Source organism: Apostichopus japonicus, chromosome 6 (genome assembly GCF_037975245.1).
Source record: "Apostichopus japonicus isolate 1M-3 chromosome 6, ASM3797524v1, whole genome shotgun sequence".
Classification (NCBI taxonomy): Eukaryota; Metazoa; Echinodermata; class Holothuroidea; order Aspidochirotida; family Stichopodidae; genus Apostichopus; species Apostichopus japonicus.
The window spans coordinates 3,812,953-3,839,752 of record NC_092566.1 but is presented as its reverse complement, the minus strand read 5'-3'; the positions used below and the strand labels follow the sequence as shown (position 1 = coordinate 3,839,752).

General features: G+C 38.0%; 1 protein-coding gene across 1 annotated transcript in view; it reads left to right on the top strand.

The window, feature by feature from the left end:
- LOC139968710 (extracellular matrix organizing protein FRAS1-like) overlaps positions 1-26,800 on the top strand; it is a 137,778-nt gene that overhangs the window by 86,397 nt on the left and 24,581 nt on the right. The window contains exons 13-39 of the mRNA XM_071973012.1: positions 2,128-2,275; positions 2,657-2,794; positions 4,317-4,457; positions 5,806-5,949; positions 6,684-6,824; positions 10,820-10,960; positions 11,491-11,664; positions 12,192-12,332; positions 13,158-13,301; positions 13,643-13,792; positions 14,112-14,255; positions 14,849-14,992; positions 15,824-15,964; positions 16,703-16,843; positions 17,911-18,051; positions 18,240-18,919; positions 19,797-19,956; positions 20,349-20,527; positions 21,125-21,247; positions 21,418-21,673; positions 21,950-22,210; positions 22,826-23,225; positions 23,584-23,746; positions 24,206-24,338; positions 24,785-24,975; positions 25,557-25,793; positions 26,398-26,578. Of these exons, the coding sequence (XP_071829113.1) occupies positions 2,128-2,275; positions 2,657-2,794; positions 4,317-4,457; positions 5,806-5,949; positions 6,684-6,824; positions 10,820-10,960; positions 11,491-11,664; positions 12,192-12,332; positions 13,158-13,301; positions 13,643-13,792; positions 14,112-14,255; positions 14,849-14,992; positions 15,824-15,964; positions 16,703-16,843; positions 17,911-18,051; positions 18,240-18,919; positions 19,797-19,956; positions 20,349-20,527; positions 21,125-21,247; positions 21,418-21,673; positions 21,950-22,210; positions 22,826-23,225; positions 23,584-23,746; positions 24,206-24,338; positions 24,785-24,975; positions 25,557-25,793; positions 26,398-26,578 (5,137 nt within the window). The remainder of the gene's footprint in view (positions 1-2,127; positions 2,276-2,656; positions 2,795-4,316; positions 4,458-5,805; positions 5,950-6,683; positions 6,825-10,819; positions 10,961-11,490; positions 11,665-12,191; positions 12,333-13,157; positions 13,302-13,642; positions 13,793-14,111; positions 14,256-14,848; positions 14,993-15,823; positions 15,965-16,702; positions 16,844-17,910; positions 18,052-18,239; positions 18,920-19,796; positions 19,957-20,348; positions 20,528-21,124; positions 21,248-21,417; positions 21,674-21,949; positions 22,211-22,825; positions 23,226-23,583; positions 23,747-24,205; positions 24,339-24,784; positions 24,976-25,556; positions 25,794-26,397; positions 26,579-26,800) is intronic.

The following is a 26,800-nucleotide window of genomic DNA, read 5'->3' as shown; positions in this document are numbered from 1 at the left end:
CATATAAGACAAGAGTCTGAGGTATGCTACTTAAGCTCACCCTCTGGTTTTGATTTTGTTTACGCAAGTGTCTCTTAGTTCAGCTACGGCACTTCACTTTAACGGTCTTATGAGTGTTATCGTTGTACGACTCATTAATTCAGTGGTCTCTGCTGTTTACGAAATAAAGATAAAACTAAGAGGTCGTTGAAACATTTGTTGCTTGGCAGTATACACCTTGTGATAGAGTAACTATTGCACTCAGATTACCTCCCACAATTTCAAACTGTAACCATTCCGGTATTTACGAAGGCTTAGTCTCGAAGATCAGAAGAAAAAATGAAGATGGAAATTGTATTTAAATAAAAAAAAATAAAAAAAACAGGTGTGTTTATGAGATATTGTGTTTGGTGACACGATGAAGTGGATATTGTCAATACAGAAGTATTTGTTTGTGAAAGTTCAATAAATAAACAGTTATTAAGTTAAGAATGAATATAATTATCTTGTCCCTGAAAGGTCAGATTTTTGTATCGGTGCTCCCTCAACTGAAGCAAACTTCACACTTGTTCACGCATGAGTAATTCCGTCCATCAGTGGAAGTATTTTCGGTCTGGTGGGTTCTTGGCCCGGTCTTCATAGAGGATCCCTGGCCATGGACCTGAAAGTTCACAGACCGCTTTAAAGCAGCATTTTGCATCCTTTTCTATGATTTTTCTCAACCTCACTGTCTTCACGATGCCATAACGACATACATAACTAGATCTATTTAAATCTTACTTCAAATGGTGGCATTAAAGTCGAAAAACTTACAACTTTCAACTTCTCGAAGATATTTTCCGTTGGGATCCCAATAAACTTTGCCCATAATATGAATATTTAAACACTACGAACGTCATTGACCAATACTTAATACAACACCATGCTTGATTTGTGTACAGTCTATATGGCCGTTGTAGTGGAAAACGGCGACCAAACGCAACATGCTGCTTTAATATTCCCTCCCGTCTGTATCCTTCAGCAAGCACATCATACTGCTTTAATAGCATCCTTGTCTGCAACCACCACAATTGGATAGTCTGCCAGACAAAATAAAAAAAACAAGATTAAAAGTTTCTAGTTTCTGTATGGATTAGAGATTATTGGAATTATTTCAATGGAGCGAGACAAAAAGAGGATATTTGAGGTTATGGTAAAGAGAAAGAAATACAGATGATGTGTTTGACTTCTCCAGGAAACAAGCTCTTGTTTCAGTTTCAAGATATTAAGTGAAGATCTTTGACAAGTTTTAGGCCATGTTTATCTCTTTATGTGCTCAGAGCAGCTGATTCGGTTCACAGTTACTTTCTATGGGAGTTGGTGTTTCATTAGTAACCTATATATATGAAATAATGAAATAAAACTTGAAAAAATGAAAATGAAATAACATCTTGTTTCGACTTCAATTTGTAAGCTTGACAAATGACTGTTGGGTTTTATGTTGTATGTTTTGTTTGTATTGGTATTCAATATCAAAGCAAAATGTTAAAACTTATGAAATAAAAATCAAATAAAAAAGCTGCTTTGTGAATTTTTTCTTGGTTTTCCTGGGACTCTATTTCAGTGTTGTTTGCAGGAAAGTTAGTTGACTAAGTATTTAGTAGCGACAGGTTTGACTGAGTGCTTTAGTGGAAAACACAAGGACACACTGGAGAAATGGGAAAGATACTGCAAGAAATTGTAGGTTTCTCAGACCACTGGCAAACCCTTTAAATGCAGTCTTGTTATGTGAAGGTGAACTACATGGTTTTCATGTGTCAATACTTGGAGAATGTCTAAAGTTAGAACAATTTACAGTCACAACACAACACACAAAACTTAGACATGGTTAATGAGAAAAATACAGATCAGAGTGGGTATGCAAGAGAGATATTTTGTACTTGTAAGTCATTAGAAATTGCATGCACAAATACCAGAACACTTCCCTTAGTTCAGTTTTAGCTAAACCAAAAACTATTTTAATATTAATAGTTGGTATCTTAATTCTCATTGACGGGTTCGTTGCAAGTTTTGAATCTAAAACTTTCAAAAGTTATCTATTTGATTTTCTGTTTCTTGTTGGAGAGAGAGAGGGAGACTATTTATAAGTTGTATCCATTTTATCATTAGGATGGACAATCCTGGGACGTGGACGATTGTAGCATCTGTTCCTGCGATCAAGGAGTGATCGATTGCTTTATCTCAGATTGTCCTCCGTGTCCCGTTGGTACGGTAGCCATCTTGGATGAGGGACGGTGCTGCCCAGAGTGTGTAACAGGTAACAGGGTTTATTAAATCTTACATAGCAATATGTTAGAGCAAAAATTGATATTGTAAATTGGTTGTTAATTGGAGTCCATTGTGGCTGTTGCCATGGTAATAAGTAATGATTCTAAGTAACAAAGTGGACCAAAATTTGGGAAGGAGTGGGGTTGTGGTAGGGGTGGGGTTGACGATAGTTTGAGTGTCTATTACAAAATATTCTAAAATATTCTAACATTTGGTAGGTTAACATATCATTTTGTTATTCATACAGTCATATTTCTTGTACATTGTGATATGATTAACATATATATATTTTTTTTAGGTCTTTTATCATCTTTTCAAAAGACCTGCTCCATGCTTATAGGGTTGGTTTCCTGTTTTTCCTATCTCACAGTTCAATGCCCACCAGAATGTCTTTCCTGTGATGAGGTAGGCTGTACTAGTTGCAGACAGCATCACCTACTGCAAGATGGCCGCTGTATGGACGGCTGCTCGGTCGGTCACTTCCAAGCATCAGACCTACGATGCCTAGGTCAGTAGTCTCATCCTGTTCATAATAATCAATTTAATCACGACGGACCACAACTTCTCGATGTTCCGTTTCGAGATGGTTCCAACGAGTTCATGCATTTTGAAGGTGTTCATAACTGTGGACTTATAATCTCTTATTCAATTAAGAAAGAATATGGAAGATACTAAGGCCATAACCACTCTTATTACTGTACTATGGGCATAACTTGGGTAATTAGACTTGCTGAGGGGGCTGCAGGCAGGCTGCGTAGGATGTAATCAGTTACACACAACAGGCACTGCTGGTCTGCTGAGATAATCTCTGTTGTTTCATACTGATTCAGCCTTTCTGTTGAGGAATTTGTAACTGCTGCAGCTTTTTCTTTTTGACATTATTTATGTTAGTAATTTAAGTCTGCAAAAATTAGCGGGATATTCATTTAAGTAATGGAATTAACCCAATCACATCATCCTCATCATTGCTGGAAGCAAGCTGTATGTATGAAGTTATTTCTGCAGCGTCATCAGACATATACCCACCCCCTTATCGTGTTAATGGTTCCAAGGATTTACTTTGATAGTTTTCGATCTGAAAAGTTCAGTTAACAGTAAAAAATTGCCTCTATTTATATATCCAGCTCTGTTGATCTTATGAGAAATAATGAAACTTATTCAACTTGAGCGTCTCAACATTGACTCTCGATTCTTAGGATGGATCCGAACGATTATCTATATTTGGATCAGTATGACTATCTCTTTCTCTGCCCAGACTGTCATTGGTTTAATAGACAATTGTAATTGACACATCAATCTGGATGTAACAATCTATTTATTCTGACATTGAAATGGTAGTGGCTGCCCTGCAAAAGGTCAGCCCAGATGACTTTGTCAGTAATATAAGTAATTGACAAAATATTCTAGATATGGAAATGCAGGAAATAGTTGATACTGATATTTAGCCTTGAAAAATGGGAATTTACACGATGTATAAGTGTTGATAGACAAGTATTTGTTGTCATTAAAAAACTTTGCCTTGTGTTATACATGCATGCGGTATTGAATGGGTAATCGTATGTCCAACATATTAAGTGATCATTCTAGTCCTCTTTGTATTGAGCAATTGATTGATGAGGTCACTCAATACCTTATTAGCAAGACTACTTGTATCCTTCAGTATGATACGCTATTGTTAACACATACTAGTTTGTAGTTATAATACAGCCAATAGGAAACAGGTTTTGATGCAAAATTGTTGCATTTTGACCTCTAATCAGTTATGGGTTTACATCAACTTCAAATGGAGATTATGTTATTCATATTTCTTTCCAATCTAGAACTATATTTTAAATGCCCTCACTCTCCTGTGAGACTTCTGTTGATAACATTTTATGTTTATTTTTGTTTGACAGTATAATTTAATGTTTATTCATATTTTATTGCATGGCAGTTGATCTTCATTCATATTTTCTTGTGTAATCTTCTTTCATGTTTATTCATATACTCTTGTGAATCATGTAATGTTTATTCATGTTGCCTTTTTACAGCTTGCCATGAGACTTGTGCTTCTTGCTCAGCTGGTACTGAGTACCACTGTCTTACATGTCTACCAGGTTTGCTGCTCAAGTGGGGCGAGTGTCTCCATCAGTGTGGACCAGGGTATTTCAACTCTGATGGGAACTGTGTTGGTAAGTGTGCCATGGTATAATCACTCTTTGCATAATCATAAATGCAAAGTAGGGTGTGCTATGATTGGCAAATAAGGTGGGGCATGATACACGTTAAAGTTAGCTCATCTAACGGATGTTCAGTTGGTGTCGCCAAAGGGGTTAGGGATTGAGAAATCCTCACTTCCCACCGCCCATCGCCCATCTCACACCTCACCAAACTTTCCAGGCATCAGCACCCTCCTCACATCTGGAAAATTTGCATGTTTCCTGGGTAAATGCAGGGTTCTGTCAATGAAGTGAAGTGAAGGTTAATTGTAAGTTCAAGAAGAGTTGAATTGAATTTGTGTTCATTCTACTTGATAGAAATGTGACTTGATTAATGCTCTTATTTGTTTTATTGGATAAGATGTGTGTACATGAGGGATTTCCTCCCTAAACTAATACCCTGGATTAATATCAGATTATTGCCAGACGCCTTATCGCTAATCAGATGGTATCTGTTTCATCTGTCAAATGTTTGACAGGAAGTGGAATCACTCGCTGCTTTAGCATTATTAGACTTTCAGTACAAATACTGTCTGGCAAGAGAATGCTTGTTTGGTATTAGTCTTGCTCGAAGATGCCTGAACTTTCATCCCCGGTTTCAAGCAGTGACAGGATTTAATTTCTGTGCAGGTGTTGGTTTTCAACCCTCCTTACCTCAATGATACTTTACATTTCAGGTTAGCTAAAGCCTAGATGTTGACTTCCAAGAAGGAAAATTAATTTCTAATCTTTCTTTTCATATTTCCAATCTTCTAAGTTGTTTGTGTGAATTCAGTTATGGACTTTACTAACTTGAGATAAAAAATGAAAAAATCATTTTGTCAAAGTAACGAAATAAATTTGATGGTTAGTATACCCTAGGTTGACTCCCAATTATAGATATTTGTAAAATTGGAAAAAATTTGTGAAATCTTATATATTTCATACCATACTTGTAATCGTCTAAGTTCTGTGTGAATGCATCATCAACATATCGACTTCAGGTTAAGAAATCATGTGCCGGTCAAATTAATCAATAATTCTGATATTTCAGTGTAAAAATATAAAGTTGGCAGATAGGGACTAATTATTCATGTGTGATTTTGTTAAACCTGAATTATTCTGTCTTTCTAAAGAACTTTTTTTGTTATTTATTCCTTAAGGATCAAGAAAGTACTTGATAAGCCCTCAATATTGAAGAATGGAACACACGTTTTCAGTCTAGTTGATTCACAAAAATGCTATGTTTCTTTTGCCTCGGTTACGTGGTTACATTCTCCATCGATTATAAAGAAATCTACTGAATTCGAAGGAAAATTTTTCTGTCCCTTTCTGTCAATAGAATGTCACTTCAGTTGTCAATTCTGCTCTGGTCCAAGAATCGAGGACTGCGTATCCTGTTCCAACTCTACTAACGTCATTAAAGATCAACGTTGCGTGGATGAGTGTGGAGATCATTTTTACCTCAGAGAGACCCATTGTCATGGTAAGTAGTATCAATGCAAGATATCAAGAGTGAAGGGAATGAGGGCTGGGAGCCATGGGGGGGGGTATTGGGGGGGCATGGGGACTGGGTTCATGTGAAGAACAAGGCTGAAAGCATAAGGCAAAATTGAGGAAGAGGGTAAGTGAATGGGGTGGGGGTGATAATGGGGTAGTGTGATAATTTTATTTTTTATTTTGGCAATAACGTTAAAGATAAAGGTATCCTGTGTATATCTGTGGAGAACACTTTCAAACAGAAGAATCCCATGGTCATGGGGTAGGGAGGAAGGAAGGATAACAGGGTTTGGTTAGGGTCCTGGGGTTGAGGGTGTATTTTAGGAATGATGGAGACAGGAATATTGCCCATTATATAAGTTAAATGATAATGCTATCGACTCTACGGTTGTCGCTGAAGGATGACCTTCAAGCAAAATTTTAATTTTGGTATTTTTCAAGACTGTTTAAAATCCACTGCTGTCAGTCCAGATTTTCTATCTGCACCACTTTTCAATTTTTGATTAATGACCTCTTTAATTAAATGACCTCTTTAATCAAATGAGGCTCATCAATTTTAAACTGGCTGGATTACTTATTCTTATACACAAGCTAGTGGTAGGGGAAGCATACGGGGAAAGGGATAATCATTGAATCAGATAGATTTCACTGTTTTCAACAGCTTACCTTAATTATAATCTCAAATTTGCTCTGATGCCTTTGTTTCTTCTTTTTACCTAGCGTGTGACCCTTCGTGCCTCAGTTGTTACCCCGACAGCCCATATTGTACCAGTTGTAGAGGGACAGAGGTGCTCCAGGATGGCCGATGTGTATCCCGTTGCTCTCCGGGTTTCTTTCATGCATCACAGTGGCATTGTGAAGGTATGTCTATTATTTTAGATTAATGGAAATGTTTGGGTGTGGGTGGACGTGGGGGGGAACATGTGGGTGGTGGGGGTTGTTTGCAGTCAATCTATAAAGATGGTTAGTGTTTTATTTGAATATATTTGGTTTTTATGGTGTCAATCGTTAAATAATTCTGAAACAGAACTTTCATTAACTTTCAATCATCAGCTTTACCTTCAATCTGTCTTCAATTTCAGATAATCAACGTTGCAAATTTATAAAAGAAATAGTGGCCTTTGGTTTGTTTAAATCATTGTTTGCTATGGAAGATGTGATGATTGAAAATTGTTATTAAGTTTGGGTCATTAATGCAAAAATTGAGCAAAAAAAATTGCAATCATTGTAGATGTCGAAATACATTTGTAACATGCCAATTTAAAGTGGTGTGAATTTTTTTAATTTGTGGGCATTAGGAATGATGTCATTGACATTTAATGAATCCTGACCAAACTGTCCGATGAATTTTGTTTGAAGAAATTGCTATAAATTGAGAAAAAAAAGAAAGATCCCTCAAAGGTCACTTAAATTTGTCACTTACAATGAAGAGAAGGATTTTATTTTAGTAAACTAGGTCATAGTCTTTTGAATCTCAACCAATCTCTGTAATTATGTTTATTGTAAAAGTCCTACATTGTTTTGCCTACTTTCCAAAGAAAGTTGACCGATTTGTATGTGAAAATGTCATCAACCCCTCAGAAAGTTTATTGGAATACCTTCTTACAAATATTGGATGTATGATTTCCTGTTTTATAGACTTATTTTGATAATCCAAAGCCCTGAAAATGCATAATTTCCGATTTTCATTGGTCATAATTGTCATGTTTATTTCCTAAGTGTGTTCTATGAATGATGATGCGGTCACAAAAGCTTAATCACCCTGTGCCGAGCCACCTATCTGCAAAGACAGGTGTGATGTGATCCAAGTTTCTCCAGGAGTATTTTGAACTAAATTTGATCAAATCTCGACCTGATTATTGCCCAACTTTAATCCACGTTGCCTAAATCCCCTGTTGCCTTAAACCTTAATCCATGTAATCCATGAGCAGAATCCATGTTGCCTCTTGTGTCTGGTCAGAAATGCCCTTTCATTGATATGGTTGATGTTGAGTTTGAAAAAAATTTATCAATTCATCTTCTCCATGAAACGATCAACTTAACACCTTTCATCACCTCTCAGCCTTGTTTTCCCAGCAAGACCCTTTATCCGAAAGCTTTCACTTCCTGCTCATGGTTATTCATAGGTTACTAAAACTTGACTGAATTTGTGGTATCGTTCTCTCTATATACCCACAATGTTAGTAGATTGTACTTTATTCTTGCAGGGCATCAGGAAAAACGTTTTGTCTCGATGGTTTCATATGCCCTAGAAACTTTAAATATTAAAGAAAGTAAGAACAAGAGAAAAAAAGAAAACTGAAAAACGAAAGAAAACCGAACAAGACCAAAAGAAAAGCAAAAAAAAAAAAAAAATCTGTGCGTCTCGTTCATTTCAACTTTTCATGTTTCACTTTGTCGTGTTAGGTCTTGATTAGTTATTCTGTGTGGGAAACTAAAAAATAGCAAAACTCCTTCCAGCCCAACTCAAAGGGTTGTGTCACAAAGAACCTTTTCTAGAGCATATGTGGTTGTTGAAACAGCATTTTCTTTCAACATGTGAATGGATTACCTCCGTTTTCATGTTCTATTCATGTTCTTTCATGGTGTGAATGGACTTACGGATGTGTGAGAAAGTAGGGCTCACTCTCTCAGCCACAAAAAAAAAATGTACATTGAATGTTTTAACATTTGTTAAAAAGGGGTTTAAATTTTGGGTCGCAACTTCAATTTCCTGCTGATATCAAAACAACATATCATGTGATGTCACCTTTATAACAATCTGGTTTACTTTTGAAAAGTAATTGATCTAAAAATAATCATGTTTTTTGTCCTCCAAGACTGTATTTGCATCTTGGAAAGGGTTTTAGGGACAAAATAAATCTGAAAAGGCAAAGCAAGCGTATTACAGATAAAATGAGGAATTATTGTATATATTGATTGCACAGTAGAAATTTTTTGAAGTAAGAAGGATTAGTCCAGGTTAATAAACTGAATAAATAATCTGGAAACCCTGGCAGTTAGGTCATGTCATCTGGTAAATGCCCTGAAATCTTTCAACCAGTTATTATGAATTTACTAGCCTTGTCTTTTCCCTTTTGTCTGATATTTCTTGCTGCTAATAATTCCTATGACCTCAACGATGTGATTAGCTGTAAGTCAATTTAGCTGACCTATTGCGATTAGATGGCGGGCGGTACTGGGCTTCAAATCAGGGTCAAAATGACTCTGTTTTCATGAATGTGTCTGTACCAAAAAAGTATTTTCATCTTGTTAGCGTCACTCTTTAGATCCCAATCAAAATTGAACAAAAAAAGAGGAAAAAAAGTGATAACAATCAGTATGAAATGGGAGCATGCAGCATTATGGCTTCTTTTCTGTTTGGAATGGTAGTGATAATGTGAGCAGGTGGTTTCTATTCCATTCCCCCTTCACCTTTACTTCTGGGTCAGTGCTTTATCAAAAACAAACCATGCTCTGTTGACTGGTGAACTCAAGTAAACCCATAAACATTTCTCCGCAAAATTTCTTTTGAAAATGAAGGGTAAAAAGAAGTAGCAAAATAGAGGGAGAGAAAAAGAAGGTATGAATGATGGGATATGTAGTCTGAGTGTGTGTGGTATGTTATTCAAATAAATGTGAAAATGATGGGCTAGATTTGAGGTTAAATTTGTTTTCCCTTTGTATACAAACAATTCATGACCTAGTTATTGATCTCTGACAAAATAGCAGCAATGAAGCTAATTTGATCACTGTTTTTAGGAACACTGAACTACTTTGAAAAGAAAAAAAAGGAAGAAAATTCTTTGAAAGTTTGAAATCTTGATCAGTTGTGCCTTTGAGGGCTATTTTAATGGAATGATGTGTGCCAAAACTTATCATTGAGATTGCATATCTACCTTGAGGGTACAGAGTAAGTAAATTGAGCTTGTCTCACTGACCCCCTACTCAACATTTTAATACTAGAATTGAATAGTTCCTGGATATTTGGACCACCATCAGTAGGTCAGGTGGTACTTGTCATGATTGGCTTAAAATTGTATAATCAAATTTATGGTCAAATTCATTTTTGGGAGGTCAAGTTGTGAAAGGAAGCAGAAAAAATAATGAAAAATTTGGGTTTTGTAATGAAGTGAGATGGCCCATCAAACAGAAAGTGACAGTTGACATGAAGAAGTTGGATGTGACAAAGTAGGTCAATATAAACAAAGGACAGGATATGATAATAAGGAAAACTAAATCTAGTCATGGAAGAGAGGAAGATGAAAGGGAAAGTGGATATTTTTTTTTTTTATCTATAACCGTGAAGATTTTGACTTGACATATTTATCTTGATTCTGGACTGATGTTTGGATCTATTAAAAGTTAATAAATGGGTAAATGAAGGATGGACAACTGACTGTGAAGAAAATGTGACTTGAAATTCAAGTTAATAAATGGAGGCAGCTATGTATGATTAATACCAGCATATCTGGAAAGGTTCAGTCAGTATTTTTAGCCCTCAAAAGTGTTCACATCCCATCTAAAGCTGTTTGACCATGTCTTGAGTTTACTCCTAAAGTAGGTTCCTACAACATTCTAATTGAGAGCTTACTTTGTGTTTTAATTATTAGTTTCATTGAGTACCATTTCTGTGATAGCAGTTTCCATAGTAACCGGCCATTACTTGCAAAATATCTATAACGGATGGTATTTATTATTTATTTGAATGTGAATTAATGAGCAATTTGGGTAATTAAATTTCTGTTGTGCTGCCTGAACATGTCTCGTCCTTCCCCCCATCCTACCCCTTTCCCCTCTTTCTCCCACATTGCATTCATCCTTACTCCCTTCTTGCATTGAGAGTAATATATGTTTGATATATATTTCTTTTACAGCCTGTCACCCTTCATGCAGTGCTTGTCTAGGACCAGGGATATCTGAATGTCTCTCCTGTCAGCCAAACTATGTACTTCAGGGTCATAGGTGTCTCTCTAATTGCTCTGTGGGAAATTACCAGAGCAGATCAGAGTGTTTGTGTAAGTAATAAATACTTAGCTTGGCAGTTACAATGTCAATAGGAAAGTGAGTTGATTGGCTTTCGGCTGTGCTGTAGTTGATGTCCGCTAGTATTTTCTGTCATTAACATTGTATTGCACAGGTTTAGTTCATTTCAGATCCGTACAAATTTAATAGTACAGATTGACGTAGGAAAAGATGTATCAGTGAAAGAGATGTCTTTGATACTTTGGCTTGCCAAGATCTGACCCGACAACCTGACAGTGTGCTACAAAAGCTTATTCTTTTAACTATAATGCATATTTACATTTAATACTCAAGGATAATTTTGAACCCACATTGCCATGAATGACTCCTTCATCCCTCCAAATTTCAATACACTATAAAGACTTGATGTTAGTACCGCAATAAGATTCAAACTTCTAGGGATTCTGAAAAAAATTCTGTTGATTTATTGCACAAAAAGTATTGACTGTTTGAGTTGCAGTTTCACCTGCTGGCGTAGCATTTGCAAAACTCGGCTTAAATTTGTGTTTTTCGTCGTTAACAGCTTGTCATGCATCTTGTCGGACGTGCATCGGCCCTACTGCAAGTGACTGTACTTCCTGTCAGTCGTCTGCACAGATTGTCCAAGGGCGCCCACCGTTTTACGGCGTTGTCCACGGGTCATGCACCACAGCTTGCCAGGAAGGATTCTTTGAAAGTACTTACGGCACATGTTTAGGTGAGCGAACTCTCAGTTTACATAGTTTACAAAAAAGTAACTTAGTCATTGTTGCAATTTTCTTTTGATTTTTTTCTGGAAGATTTGTTGCAAAAAGTGGCAGATATTGTTTAGTTTGGTTGTATTTAGTATTGGGAACTATATTTTGGTTTTTATTCATGTTACAGATTGTAGGTCTAAAATGTCTGAAATTGCCCTACATTTTGAAAGCAATAGTAATTTTGATGATTATTAATACCGCTGGTTGTTAATGTTATGGCTTAAAGTATGACATGTCTCACCTGCTCTAAATTTTGAAATTTATGGTGATTACTTTTGAATATTCATTATACTGTCTTTTTCATGTTATAGCTTATAGTTCGACTTGTCTCACTTTATTCCTTTGTTTAGAGCTATGTTTATTATGATGGATATTCATTCTGCTGTTTATTCATGACTTGCACTCCAATGAGTCTTACCAGTGCCAAATTTAAAGTTTATGGTAATTTGTATGAATATTCATTATTCTGTTTATTTCCTATTAATAGCCTGTAACCCAACTTGTCTCACCTGCTCCACATTCGAGATCGATGGTTGTACATCCTGCAGACAGCCGTTGCTCCTACTGAATGGATTTTGTGTTAGACAGTGTGGGGATGAACAATACATCGATGGGGGCATTTGCCTAGGTGAGAACATTTCATCTCTTGTGTCTGTATATACTATCAGCATATTTGTAGTAGCAAGAGATACTTTGTGTATATAGATATATGCTATAGAGAGTACAGGGTGTTTGTTCACACTGTTATTGGACCCGCATTATTAAGGTAGATGGCGCCAGAGAAGAATTGATCTGCAAGGGTCATGTTGGGTCTACTTTTTGCTTCATGATGTTTCGCCTGATGATTTTTCTGTCCTTGTCAAATTGACACATCTTTTAAATTTGTTAAAGAATACTTCCTGGTGCCCATCATAACGAAAGAAAGGAAAGGAATGTCCCTGTTAGACTTGCAGCTGTATTAGAACAGCAGTCCTTACAAAAGCACTGTGTAGAAAAAAGGGAGAAAATAGGCAGAATTGATAACAAGCAATAGAGTTTGTCTCCACAGGACAGCAGTATAGAAACTGCACAGCAAAATGTGTTATGTCCTATGTTGTCTGCCCACATAGTGCTGTGACACCCCCCCTCCCCCCTCCTTTGTACACACTACGTAACATGGGTGAGTTTGTTCGTTATTAAAAAGAAGGCAGATTCACGTCAGGGTGCACATCTTTATTCCCCTTTCAATTTCTTTAACTGTGCAAATTTGAAAATGAGTTTGATTGACTTTCAATAGAGACAAATTACTAATGTTATACTACTATTGTGACTCTCTCATGTTCACTAATGCTATTGTAATCACATCCATCTAAATTCTACATAGTCTACATCATACACTTTGACTACATACTGTGAAGCGTTCATGCCATACAATATACTGAGTGGGTTTTCTTAATTTTTCCTCTCCATCTAGATTGTCATCCGAGCTGCGGCAATTGCAGAGGACCTAACGAGAATCAGTGTACTTCCTGTTTTGGGACGAGTAGCTTGGTGAGCGGAAGGTGTCGACAAGGCTGTCCAAATTCCAAGTTCCCAAGTCCTCTCGGTTATTGTGAAGGTTCGTCGGTCTGCAACGACTTTTCTCCATCATTTTTCATAACCTTTCTTCTTCTTCTGTCAAACTACATCTTGTGTTTGATGTTTTATTTAATGTTAATACAATTTTCTTTTGAATTTACCATTTTTAATTGAGTCATAGCATCTTAATCTTTGGTATGAAAGATTTAAATAAATTCAAATCAGAATTTTGATCATTGAAAATAATTTTGCCATCCTCTATTGCCTTTACCAAATTTGTCTGTTGTAAACAAAACGGAATTTTCATTCATCGCATCAGTAGACCTAACTTGCCAAGTACAACTTAATATTACAAAGCTCTTTGTTTTATTTTTCTCATAGATTGTAGCGCTGGTTGTAACACCTGTTTTGCCCTTCACCATGAATACGGTAGTACCTGTACTGATTGCCCGGGAGGGTTCCCCCTGGGGGACTCTTGTGTGGATCAGTGTAGCCTGGGATTTTACCAAGATGACGCTGGACTTTGTAGAGGTACAGTTATACAATAAAGCCAAGAGTGTTTTTTTGCAGCATTAGTGATACTACTTTGTATAACAATGCTTTATTCTACTCCTTCTGAACTGTTTGAACCTACGTAAGTCGACACGCAAATTCATCCCATAAATTTGCTAAATTTAAATATTTATCAGGAACTGTTTTGAAGTAAAACGTGAAAAGTGAAAAGAGAAATTCCAAAATAATGTCTTGTGCATGTTTGTATAAAGTGTTATACTGGTTACTCGTGGTATGTCAAATTCATTCATTTGATTGCTGTTCATTTTCATTCTTCATTTTCATTCTTCATTTGCAGAGTGTCATTACACCTGTCGGTCCTGCAGTGGGGGCGGTGTTTATGAATGCACGTCGTGTAGTGGAGGAGACGTACTGACCAACTTTGGTCAGTGTAGTGCAAACTGTTTCGGTGGCTACTACAACGACGGTGGCATCTGCAAGAGTAAGTCAATTCATGGTGGGATTTTATCTGCAATTTATTTTCGGAACCTTTTTGTAAAGGAATTTGCTGTGCTATATGCCTATATTTATGAGGTGTGTCAAGTTCCTGTAAGCTGGTAGCTGGGTGGTGTATTTCAGAGGTACTGACCTATACCGATCACAGACTGGAGCAAATTTGTTGAATCAGTGATAAATATTGGTTTTTCAAGGGTGCCCGAGTTTTGGGTTGGTGAAGCAAGACACTGGCAGATCCAGGGTGGTTGTATGTAGGGGGTCAAAATGACCTGTAACTGATCTATATAGGCTGGGGCAGGGGTCTAAGAAGAGGGTGTGATATGATTAAAGGCTACTAAGATGCAAATGGTGCTAGATTAAACAAGGTTTGAAGTAAATTTTTTGTTGTATTTTTTTTTCCTTTATCAGTGTCTGTGATGCAGGGCTAAATGATAAGTAAGCTGAAGGAAATGACTACGACTGACAAAATTATCGGTATACTCCCCTCCTATTGTGAACCGCTCTTGTTTTGATACTCACAGGAGAATGATAACTAAAGTAAAGTTATCTATTTCTCTATTTTTTCCTTCTTCCTTTCAGCTTGTAACTCTGACTGCTTGGAGTGTAGTAGTCCCGTGGAATGTCTCGTTTGTAGAAATCCCTCCGATGTTCTTCAATTTGGAGAATGCTCCCCACAGTGTGCGGACCAGTACTTCTTAGATCCATTGACTAGAATGTGTCGAGGTAAGATGATTTGTGACAATCCCCCCTCCCTCCCTCCCCACCCCACCCCTATTTAATACTTGTCATTGGATGAGACACACTGGTAGGTTTAATTTGAGGTACAAGGTATCTTATTCATCTTTATTCATGGAGAGCGGGGTGGCCAATTGGCTAAGGCGTCGGACTCTTGATCCAAGGATTGCTGGTTCGATTCCTGCCTAGTTCATAATGTTGTGTCCTTGGGCAAGATGCTTTATGCCACTTGCCTCTCTCCACCCAGGAGTTAAATGGGTACCTGTGAGGTAACTTGACATTAGGCGCAGTATATAACTGCTGCCGCCTGGAGGGATTGTCTCTGGACAGGTTATCATTGATCAGGGGTAATATAGCGTCTGTAAAGCGCTTTGAGACCTATCGCTGGTATAAAGAGCTATATAAAAAGCAAATATTATTAATATTATTATTATTTGTCAGTCATATGTTAGCTGATTTTAGCCTGCATGGTGATTTTTATGTTTGTTTTAAAAACGGAGGGTTATGTCAATTAGTTAATGCTTAAGTTATAGATTGGTGGGTATTGCTGGAGAATTTTGCATGTTTTAGGTACATAAGATCTATACTGGTGTATATAAATCATTTTCTTCCTTTATTTTATCTAGTGTTTATAGTAACTGATAAGCCTCTTATTTGGCCTTCTCTGCTGTTGTAGACAAATGCTTCCACTTTCTGAGATGTATCTCATATTCCCATCCATGTTTTCCTTTTTTTCTTCTTGATATCTCTATTTTTCATATATTTTTTATACATTTTCCTTTATTTCATATAGAATATAATTTTACTTTTCTTTTGCAGAATGTGACTGGAGTTGTAATGCGTGTAATGGACCGTTACCCAACGATTGCGTGGAATGCATGGACGGTATGATTCTCAGGAGCGGTACCTGCGTATCGGCTTGTGGACCAGGTTACCACCAGACTGACGGACAGTGCAAAGGTAAATGAATGAATTACATTCTGCGAGATACAGTAGAACACACACAAAAGCAATCATGAACTTAAATGAGTCTGTCAGGAAGACGCGAGGACATTAATTTGATAACTAAGTGAAAAAATGTAAGGAAATACTCCCCACTGACATCAGCCTGGTAATGTCCTTAATGTACTCAACAGCCCTTAATGTTGTTATGTCCTTAATGTCCTAAACAGCCCTTAATGTCATCTGTTTTTATATTGAAAGGAGACTCAAGAGCATTTCTTGTCTCTAATTGTGATTGACTTGCTTGCTTGCTTGGACTTTGGATGTTAGGTGCCATATAAACTCCTAGATTGATCGATTGATTAATAACGATTCATTGATTGAACTGTAATTGACATGGGTCACAAAGTTTGGACGAATAATTCTAAGCTTTTTGTTTAGAGAGTGTTTGGAAGAGGGTAAAGGAGGGGCAGTAGGGGTGGTTTCTTGGCTGGGAGAGAAGCAAATATGAATGCATGGGAGGGATGTGAGGTAGTGAGATGTTTTAGGAAATTTTCAGTATCATTTAGACTGCCAGGTGCATGTTAGATAGAAGCATTTACACATTCACAATGAATACATACATGTCCTATGAATGTGAGTGCAAAACAGTCCTTTTGCTAAATCTGAGGTCACATGGCAATGTTATAAACAGCATCTATACTGCAGCGAACTTGATAATAATAACTAAACACCCTTTCCATCTTTCTTTTCCAGAGTGTGGCAGTAACTGTGCTTCGTGTACGTCGTTATTTAGCTGTACTTCCTGCCAGTATCCTTACTTTCTCCTCGGTGAATTTTGTGTCAGCGACTGTGGTCCAGGATACTACTCTGAACCGATCTCACGTGTTTGCATTCGTAAGTAGATCGAAACTATTCCAATGACTGTTCACTTCAGTTCATCAGGAAAGCTTAATAATAATAATTAACAGTTCTTATATAGCGCAACTTACAATAAATCTCGCCGCGCTGTATTTAACCCTGGTCATTGGTAACTTGTCACACCTACTCACCACAGTGTGCACAATTCAAACAATCTGTCCTGGGACACCACAGTGCACCACAGCCACGTGTCCCCTGGGGGACTTCCCATAGGGTGCAGCCACAAACCGGCGCACGCAACTATATTTACAAGTCACCTCGCAAGTCCCCATTTATACACCTGGGTGAAGAGAGGCAATGGAGATAAAGTACATTGCCCAAGGACACAACGTAATGATCTGGCCAGGGCTCGAACCTGTAATCCTTAGATCACAAGTCCACTGCCTTAACCACTGGACCACAACACCCTTAGGCATGTTTATTGGTGGGAATGTTCCAGAATCTCTTCAATGTTAATTAATTCATTAGTTAATTAGTTATCTTTGCTGTTTATTTCTAATTACCGTCTTCAGTTTCATTTTGAAATGATTCTCATTGTTAACTGACTCTGTAAGCTCATGTCTGTCCTTGTAACTGCTTGTCATACCTTTGTAGTAAAATTAAAAATATTTTCTGTAGGTTCCACTTTGCAAAGATCATCCAAAGTTCTGTTATAATAGAAAATCTGATATTCTTTCTTCAGAAAAGAATGCAGTCTATGATATTCTTCAAACCTCTTTAAAAAAGGTTATTAACTTCAGGTTGGTGAACAAAAAGTAACATGGAGACCTAAGCAATGACATGTCACATACCTCCATCTTTGCCTAGATACTGGCAGATTTGACTTTCATGAAAATTTTAAGTTCTTGTAGTACACAGTCTTGTCTCATAAAAGTGTATTAACATTGCTCTCTCTGCTGATTCTTACAGCTTTTGCAAATTATCATATTACAGATGATGGTTCCTGGTGAATCATAATAACACATTTATATTGACCAACATTGTACATTTTCCTGCTGACCGTACCTCTTAATAAAATATATTTTGTTTTCTCTCTTCTGCAGGCTGCCCTCCTAACTGCGAGGAATGTCATACACCAGATTCCTGCATCACCTGCACAAGAGGCACTTACTTGTCCATCGACATTTGCGTAACCAATTGTGGTCACAGTTCTTTTCCAAATTCCGAAACAGGACTGTGCGATGGTAAGCTGCCTAATTTAAAATGAAAATTCTTTTCTTAATGGTGCCCACCTATGTTACAGAGAAATGTATGTATAATTTTCATCGGTAAGAAGGATTAAGACCGCAAACTCAGTTTTTGAAAGCCCTCGAATTCCATTTCTTTAAAGGTAGTGATAAAGTCATTGATGTTTTCTTTGTCTGTCTTGCAGCTAACATTCACCCCCCTACTCTAGTAGTGAATGGATCCATCACCACGGAGATTGGGGGCACACAAGTGTTAAACCCTTCCTTTTTCACTGCCTACGATACTGACACATCGAACTACGACTTAATTTTCATCGTCGTGAGCCCGCCAAACAATGGTCAACTGCTGAAAATTCAACGCGGGGTGGACACTATTCTACGGGCCAAGGACAGGTTTTCTTACGAGGACCTGCTGATGGGGAGTGTCAGGTTTGTCCACAACGCCAAGAAAGAGCTGACCGGCTTTGTGTCCATCAAAGTGAGCGACCGACAACTGGAGTCTCACCCGGAGGACGTTGGAATCATCATCATATCCCCGTTTCCTCCAGTGGTGACTAGGAACGAACCATTAGTGGTAGAGGAGGGAGAAATCGCTCAGATCACCCCTGCTCTGAGTCTTCAGATCCATGACGAAGATAACCCACTCGCTGTCCTGGTAACGGTCGTAGAAGCGCCCAAACATGGCAGACTGTTGAGATTGCCCGAGAGAGAACGTGTCCGAGCTTTCAACCTGGATAACTTAGCGACCGGTAGCATCCATTACGCCCATGACGGCAGCGAGACCCAGTTTGACCTTGCGCTCCTGCAGGTTTCCGACGGTTACAATGTCGTCAACATACTGTTCAATATTCACATTCTGCCACAGGTATGTCGATCAATATCATACATTGAAATACATCATGTTTTTATGTGTAGTTGAGACATTAATAAATAATATCAGGATTTTTACGAATATTTATGCATATTTACATTCATTATCAGACATTGAAATACTTGTTACCTATGTATAGTTGAGATATTAACCATAAATATCTGGATATTCCAAATTTTTTATGCATATTACATTAATCATCATACCTTGAAATACATCATGTTACCTATGTGTAGTTGAGACATTAATCATATATATCTGGATGTTCCAAATATTAATGCATATTACATTCATTATCCGACCTTGAAATGTTACAAAATGTTACCGGTGTATAGTTGCAAGACAATAAATATCTGGATATTCCAAATATTTATGCATATGGCATTCATTATCAGACCTGGATATACATAATATTACCTATGTATAGTTAGACATTAATAATATCAGGATTTGCTAAATATTTATGCATATTACAGCTATAAAGTGGTAGGAGATATCAGTATACAATTCTTTACTTTAATTTTTGTTAATCAGCATTTCTCAGTCCCCCCCAAAAATAGCACACAATGAAGATAAAATTGACTAAAAGTTTGAGAGGACAGAATTTTTGTTACCATAACAGTTTTTGGACCAGTTACAATTCCCTTTATCTACCAAGTGCATTTTTGAGCCCATGAGTTTTTGAGAACCATGATGAGGGTGCTAGTCATAAGCCCACCACCCTGTATCTTTTTCTTCTCATTTCAAAGAATTTATCTTTCAAAAATAAGAGAAAATCAGGAGGGCATAGAGAGTAAAAAATCTGACAAAGGTCAAACATGAACCGGGACCGTTATGGGTGACTTTTTTCCGTCATTGTTTATATTTGCAGGATAACCGAGGCCCAATCCTAGTCAACAATATCCAAGCACAAGTCCAGGAGGGCGACATGACACAGATAACAAGTCAACTACTGAAAGCGAAAGATGTCGACTCAGACGACAGACTATTGGTCTACACATTAACTCCGCCTGCCAATAATCCTCAAAGAGGTTAGTTTCTTTCTTTTCACAACCAAATGTATGTTTATTATTGATTAATTGCTGATATTGATTTAATATTAGATTCGATCAATATTAATGAAGGTCTGTGACAGAAGGAGACTAGAAGAGTTCCGTGTAAAATTGCGACTTTGATCGTAGATCAATGAAGGGAAAGGAAAGATAAAAGAAAAGGAATTAACTTTCATCGCTTCGCAAATGCAGTCACTCATTTTCGTGATACATTTTTTTGAAGTTTTTGATTTGTGTGTTTGAACCAAATATCCCATAAAACAAGTCTGTTACTACAGTGGTATTAAATGATCAATGAATGTTGTTTTTTGTAATCATTACATATATTTACAAATCATTTCCTTTCTGATGTTCATTTTTTCATTTTCCAGGTGAAGTTTTAATGATTCTCCCCATCCCAGAGACGGGCCTCGAGGAAGGATGGGAGGATATGGGTAATGGATTCATGAAACGGCAGATGTACCGATTCAGGCAGGGTGACGTGGACGAAGGCCGGATATTTTACCAGAGTAACGGCATGGAAGCCGATACAGATTACTTCATGTTTGAGGTAAGAAAAACACTTTCTTTTCTTTGAACTCCCCCTTGTTCGGATATTGTTTCATCTGAGCGGCTGAAACAACTCATACAACCTAGTTTATATCATGCTAATCATGAAGAAGAAAGTTTCTGTTAAACAGTTTGGTTTGTTTTGGTCCAAATATTTTGGGGGATTCATTTACTTTTTAAGAGGGAACAACTTACGTTCTGAGCAATTCACTTATGCAGTTTCTGTACCATCGGCACTCACAGAATTTTGATAACTCACAGAATTTTGATCACCAAACAATATTGTAGCTGATCATGCACCACCCGGCCTAGCCATCCACAAGCTAGGACAAATGCTGTGATCTGGTCATTCCTTTTCTGTGATTCAAGCTGGTTGTGCAAGTCACCATGAGAGCAATCTAAATTGTGTAATTCTCAGCCCTTCTCATGCTTTCCGAGTATCTCTTCTCCTGTTTTGGTTGAGTTCATTCCCCATTCCTGTTAGGATTGCCTTTCACTCACTGCACAAACCAAGTGGGGATGACTGATCTGTAGTTGGCACTTGTTTTGTTATGTTACATGATGTGGTTATGAATGAGTTTATATCCATCCATTTCAGGTATCGGATACTGGTAGCCCTCCTAATATCCTGGCTGATCAGATGTTTAACATTGCTGTGATGCCAGACAATGATGAACCACCAAGGCTGCTCCCTGGTATACCAGAACCACTCGGACTTTTGGTGAGAAAAAATAATGACAATAATAAAAATATAAATCATAAATATATATATACATACATTTGGTCCTTCCCACTATTCTTTTCATTATCATAAAAGATCAAGACCAATCTGAAAGTATCATCAGTTTCTTTGCGAAACATGTTTAAGTCATTGATTTATTTCGTATTTAGGTACGGGAAGGAGAGGTGACCCCAATCACAGCCAATTTGCTCACCTACACGGATCCTGACAGTGTGGACAGCACCATCACCTATAACATCACCGCACCGCTACAGTCCAATCAAGGCAGCATCGAACATGACGATTACCCATTTTCTGCCATCTGGCAGTTTAGCCAGGCGGACATCAACGCCGGCAAGATCATTTACCGTCCACCGAGAATCGACATCGGAAGTCAGTCACTCACCTTCATGTTTCACTTTATGGGTGAGTTTTCAAAAGCTGCAAGGTGTTTTCATATAAGTAGTAGAAGTATAAAATGAGTCACCTTTGGATTGTCAACTGAAGTGAACTTTTAGCCATAAGTCATGTGACATTGCTCACATATATACCTCCGCTTAGCGTTATAAAACAACCCATTCACGGCCCACAAGCTGCGGTGCTTCTCGCTAAAAATTAATATCTAGAATCTGCTCCTCTTTGCTGGTGATGAAGCAATGGATTTTCTATGCAAAAAATTGTCTTCGTTTTTGCTCTCCCTAGTCACGGATGTCTTTCCTGATGGAAACACGGTCGGCCCTTTCCCTTTCAACATCACCATCCTACCCATCGACAACCTCTCACCGACCTTCAGGAACCACAACCCTGTCATTCACGTAGAGAGGGGAGGCCATGTTCCCATCCGTACAACTGTGACTGATGTCGTTGACTTAGATACGCCAGGGTCTCGTTTGGTCTTCACCGTGGTGAAGCCGCCTCAACATGGCTACCTGATGAGGGGAGGTTTTGATCATTTGGAAGAAGGTGAGGACAGGAACTTTTACTTTTAACATTTATTTTAAGACATTGTATTACTGCATTTAACAGAAGTGTACTTTGCAGTATTAAACTGTGTATTACTGATCTTTACAATAGTACTCTTTGTTTTATTTCCTTATGTATTATGGCTCTTTGTATTGTTATCCTTTGTGTTTCTACATTTTGTATAACTGCACTTCATAGTACTGAACTTTACACTAGTACACCTTGTATTGTTATCCTTTGTATTATTTTACTATGTATTATTGCACTATGAATTACCGCAGGTAGTGAGAGCGAGCAGTCTTGTGAAAGGCTGCCCTCTTTTGGAAGGTATATTAGTCCGTCAGTTGTGGAAAGAAAAAAACGGATAATTGTCAACAGAAGAATTTAATTATGAAGTGTTTGTGGCCTTTTGGAAATGTTTCTAATTAAACCTGGACAAAGAAGCAAAATGATCATTATCAATTCATCATCTGTAAGAGGGTGAAAGGAGGCCTTTGGATTTAGAAAAACCTTTTCTAGCAGGTTCTACTTTTTATCAAGTCTACTGATGATAGTTTCATTTGAATGGGCAAATTTCACTCTTGACCTGCATAAATTATGACATTTGTCTTTCAGGGGATACATTTACAAAACAAGAGATCGTCGAAAGCACCTTCCATTACGTTCACGATGGATCATCAGCCGGTGAGGACAACTTCGTCGTGGAGGTTTCCGACGGTCAACAAAGCTCGTCTCTAACTGCGACAATCTTTGTCCTCTTCTTGGACGAGACAAGCCCCCTTGTTAGCTCGAGCACGACCCTCTTCATGCAGCTGGAGGAGAACAGCAACAAGACGATCAACGCAGGTATCATGTCATTCCATGACGACAGCTCCAGTCCTAGCGACATCGAGATCCGCTTGATATCCGTTCCCAACTATGGCAAGATTCAAAGGCGTATGAGGAATGGAAAATATGAAACATTGGCGAAGGGACAGGCATTTACACAGTTTGACGTTGACAATTATGACATCAGGTGAGCAATTTTTTCAAAATGTGATACGCATGATCGAGTTGGTTTCACCGACCCTGTTCCCGATGCTGTTGTTTTCATCATGCGACAAAATTCTCTCGCAGTCATTGGAATTTAAATCCAATTAAGGGGAGACTAATATTAATTTGCTAAATTTTTAAACCTTCAATTATTTAATTAATTTAGTAATCAATAAATTAAAAAATTATTTCTTCTAAATATGGTTGTAAGAACAAGAGGTTGCTGTTCTTGAATTTATTTCAGTGTTCCTGCTTCTTTTCTTGTTTTCTCATTTCTGGTTACAAATTACTCGTTTCTCGTTAACTCACCGGCAATCTCGGTTCTCTGATTTGTTTTGTAGGTATATGGCAGTTGGTGAGATTCGAAGCCAACCGGTAAATGAAATCTTGTTACTGAACATCACAGACTCGAATGGAAACACTTTACCCAATCAAGTGTTCAGCATCGAAGTTACACCGGTCAACGATCAAAGGCCAGTGGTGACTGTGGCAGATAACTTTGAGGTACATATCCTGGTCACCCTCCAAGCTTTAAAGAATGCTCACAAAATTGCTACAGGGGAATAAAAAAAACACTTTCATATTTTTCTTCAAATAATAAGACCTACACAGAGTAATTGTCATGTATATAGCAAGCAATCTTAAATTCATGTGATTTGCTAAGTTTGTCACCCGATATGGTCCTGGGAAATTTGTAGCATAGACGTAGAGGGAGCCAGACGATAGGATGGTAAGTGCCTAGGAAGTTGGTAGCATATGTTGACTAAGTCTAAGATCATATTGACAGAGCAAATGTTTCATTTCCACAGTTGGGGGTGGGGGTGTTGGTGGGGGGGGATCAGCCAAGGTCACTTCCCTCCTTGCAATACCTTAAGTAGACGAGGAAGGTGTACCAGTACAGGATTTGGATTCGTGGAGGTGTTTACTAAATCATTCTATTGTTGTTGTGTATCTTACCAACAGGTGGATGAAGGAGCCAGGGAAAGTCTAAACACGGCTCACATCCGAGCAACTGATGTGGATACCTTTGTGTCTGATCTAAGCATCATCATCTCAGTCCCTCCCAGCTTTGGATTTCTGGAAAATATTGGACCTGGTAAAATTGACATTTTTCTTTCTTCATATTATAGGGACCTGATGGAGTCATAAACGATAATATGGAGGAGTAGGGCACTCAAAAAACATGATCACTTTTAATGCAAGCATATGGTAGATTTTAAAAGTTGATTTTCGATTGTTAAGTACAAAATTTGTTTCACTGTTTCTTTGATCACAGTACAAACACATATTGGTAGTCAGTAATATCTTCTGTTAAGTTATGCATAACATATCAGCACAAATATAGCTATTAAATTTTTGGACCAGTTGCGTGAAATTTTGTGTTTATGTATAGTTTCACGATAGTTTTCAACATGGACCTAGGACATAACTTGTCCTAGGACGTGACTCTGTTATTAACGTGTTTCGGGTGGTCGTCCAATTTACCTTTGTTAGAGTCTTGAATGTCTTCTTTTCCTCCTCTCTATTTTGTCATCGGTACAGTCGCCGGTTCGGAACGTACCGGGGCAGGCCAGCCAATCGCGGTGTTCAGTGTACAGGACCTGATTGACGGTCACATTTTCTATGTACAGAGTGACCACACGAACCTAGAACCGGTGGAAGATGGATTTCTATTTCACGTCACCGATGGTGTGAATAATTCACCGCCACAGATATTTAACATCTCCATCAGGGTAAGGAGAGACCTACCTAATCTTCCAGGCATTTTTATGTCTTTTATTCCCAGGCAGTTATGATTATGGTTCAATAGTTACATAAACAAGTTGTACCCCCAATAATTGTATTTCAGATGTTACTTGATTCTTACTGCACCCCTGCTCTGCTCTGCCCCCCACTCCACACCCCATCATCCTCCCACATTCTCTTTAGTCAATCTGAATAATATCTTTCTAACCCTGCACGAGATTATTAATATAAATAAATCACCTGCCTAAATACATTGATTGATTTATGCTAAATGGAACATTTGTTGTGTGTGTGTGAAGGGTGGGTGAGAGGGTTTGTAAGAGGGAAAATAAAGGGGAGGGGAAGGGGGGGTAATGTGGAGGAGAATGGATCTAAGCGGACGTTAGGGAGTGATCAGTCCTGCAGAAAAATGAGTTGAAGCCTATTTTGTGTCAAGTTTTACTTCTTGACTCTCTAAAGTGGAATTTCAATCTGAAATTTTCATTGTAAAAATTCTTACTAATATTAAAAAAAAGAAGCGGTAACTATTTGGACTTGACATTAAGCTATGAATCTTTTTCCATTTCAGTTGAACAATGATGAAGAGCCAGTCATCTTTATGGAACAGTTATTGGTAGAGGAGGGTCAAGGGGTCAAGATAACCAATGTGACCTTGTACGCCAGCGACCTGGACACACCTAGCGACCAGTTGACCTTTGAGGTCGTTGCTCCACCTACCCATGGTACCCTCCGGAGACTGGAGTTGAGAGAGGATGCTATGTTTACTGGACGAATTCTCGGGACTGGAGACTCCTTCAGTTACGAGGTTAGTGTTAATTGTAATATTGATTGGTTCCATGATAGTGAATTCCTGATAGATCAATGATGAATATATCTAGCATGGTAGAGCATATGAATAATCTATAAATATGCATGGCTGATTGTATTATTGATGATACTGATGATGAACACAAATGTCACTCATTTTTTACACATGACAATGAATTATTATGGTTACATGTACAAATGTTGAGCTTTAGATTCATTGGAATGCTTCGACATGCTTTGATTGATTGATTTAATTGATCCATTTAATAAATAGAAAATTACACCCAGCTGGTATTGGAAGAAAGAATTCAAATAAATTTATGCTGCTGAAAGTATGAAATAACACTTCCCCTCATCCCAGTGTTTTTGATTCCTTGGAACTCTTTTTCTGATGTTCTGGTACTTGACTTCAGGACACAGTTTCCTCAGTTACTCTATCAATCAAGTGATTCCATATAAAGTATAAACTTTTAAGGCAAGGACTCATTAAGCCTGCTCCTGCTGGCTTGCTGGTTACTACCTCCATCTGCTACCTACATTTTTAATTGAATACTGGTTTTGAAGTTTCCTTACCATCGCTTTGGTTTTTGTCGATCTTTCAGGACGTCTTAAACGAACTGGTCGTCTACATCCACGACGGGACGGACATTCCGTCCGATTACCTCACCCTTGAGTTGGACGACGGCCGTTTCAGGGCCAGGGAAACCCTTCACATTATTATAGGGCTAGTGAGTGATGAGACACCAAGAGTGACTGTCAACAGAGGACTTAATGTCCAAGCAGGTATGTCATGAATATGCATGATTTGATGATGTCATTACGCTGAATAATATGTGCACGCTTCAGCGGAAGCATGTATTATGACTTTCACTCTTCCACAACACGGTTTCAAATTAATGGTGAGAATTGTAATGATTTATACATTTAGTTGAGGGTCTGAGGAGAAGGAGGGCAGGGCAGGGGGGGGGTTGGGAGTGGGTCGGAATGGGGGAGTTGATGCAGTGT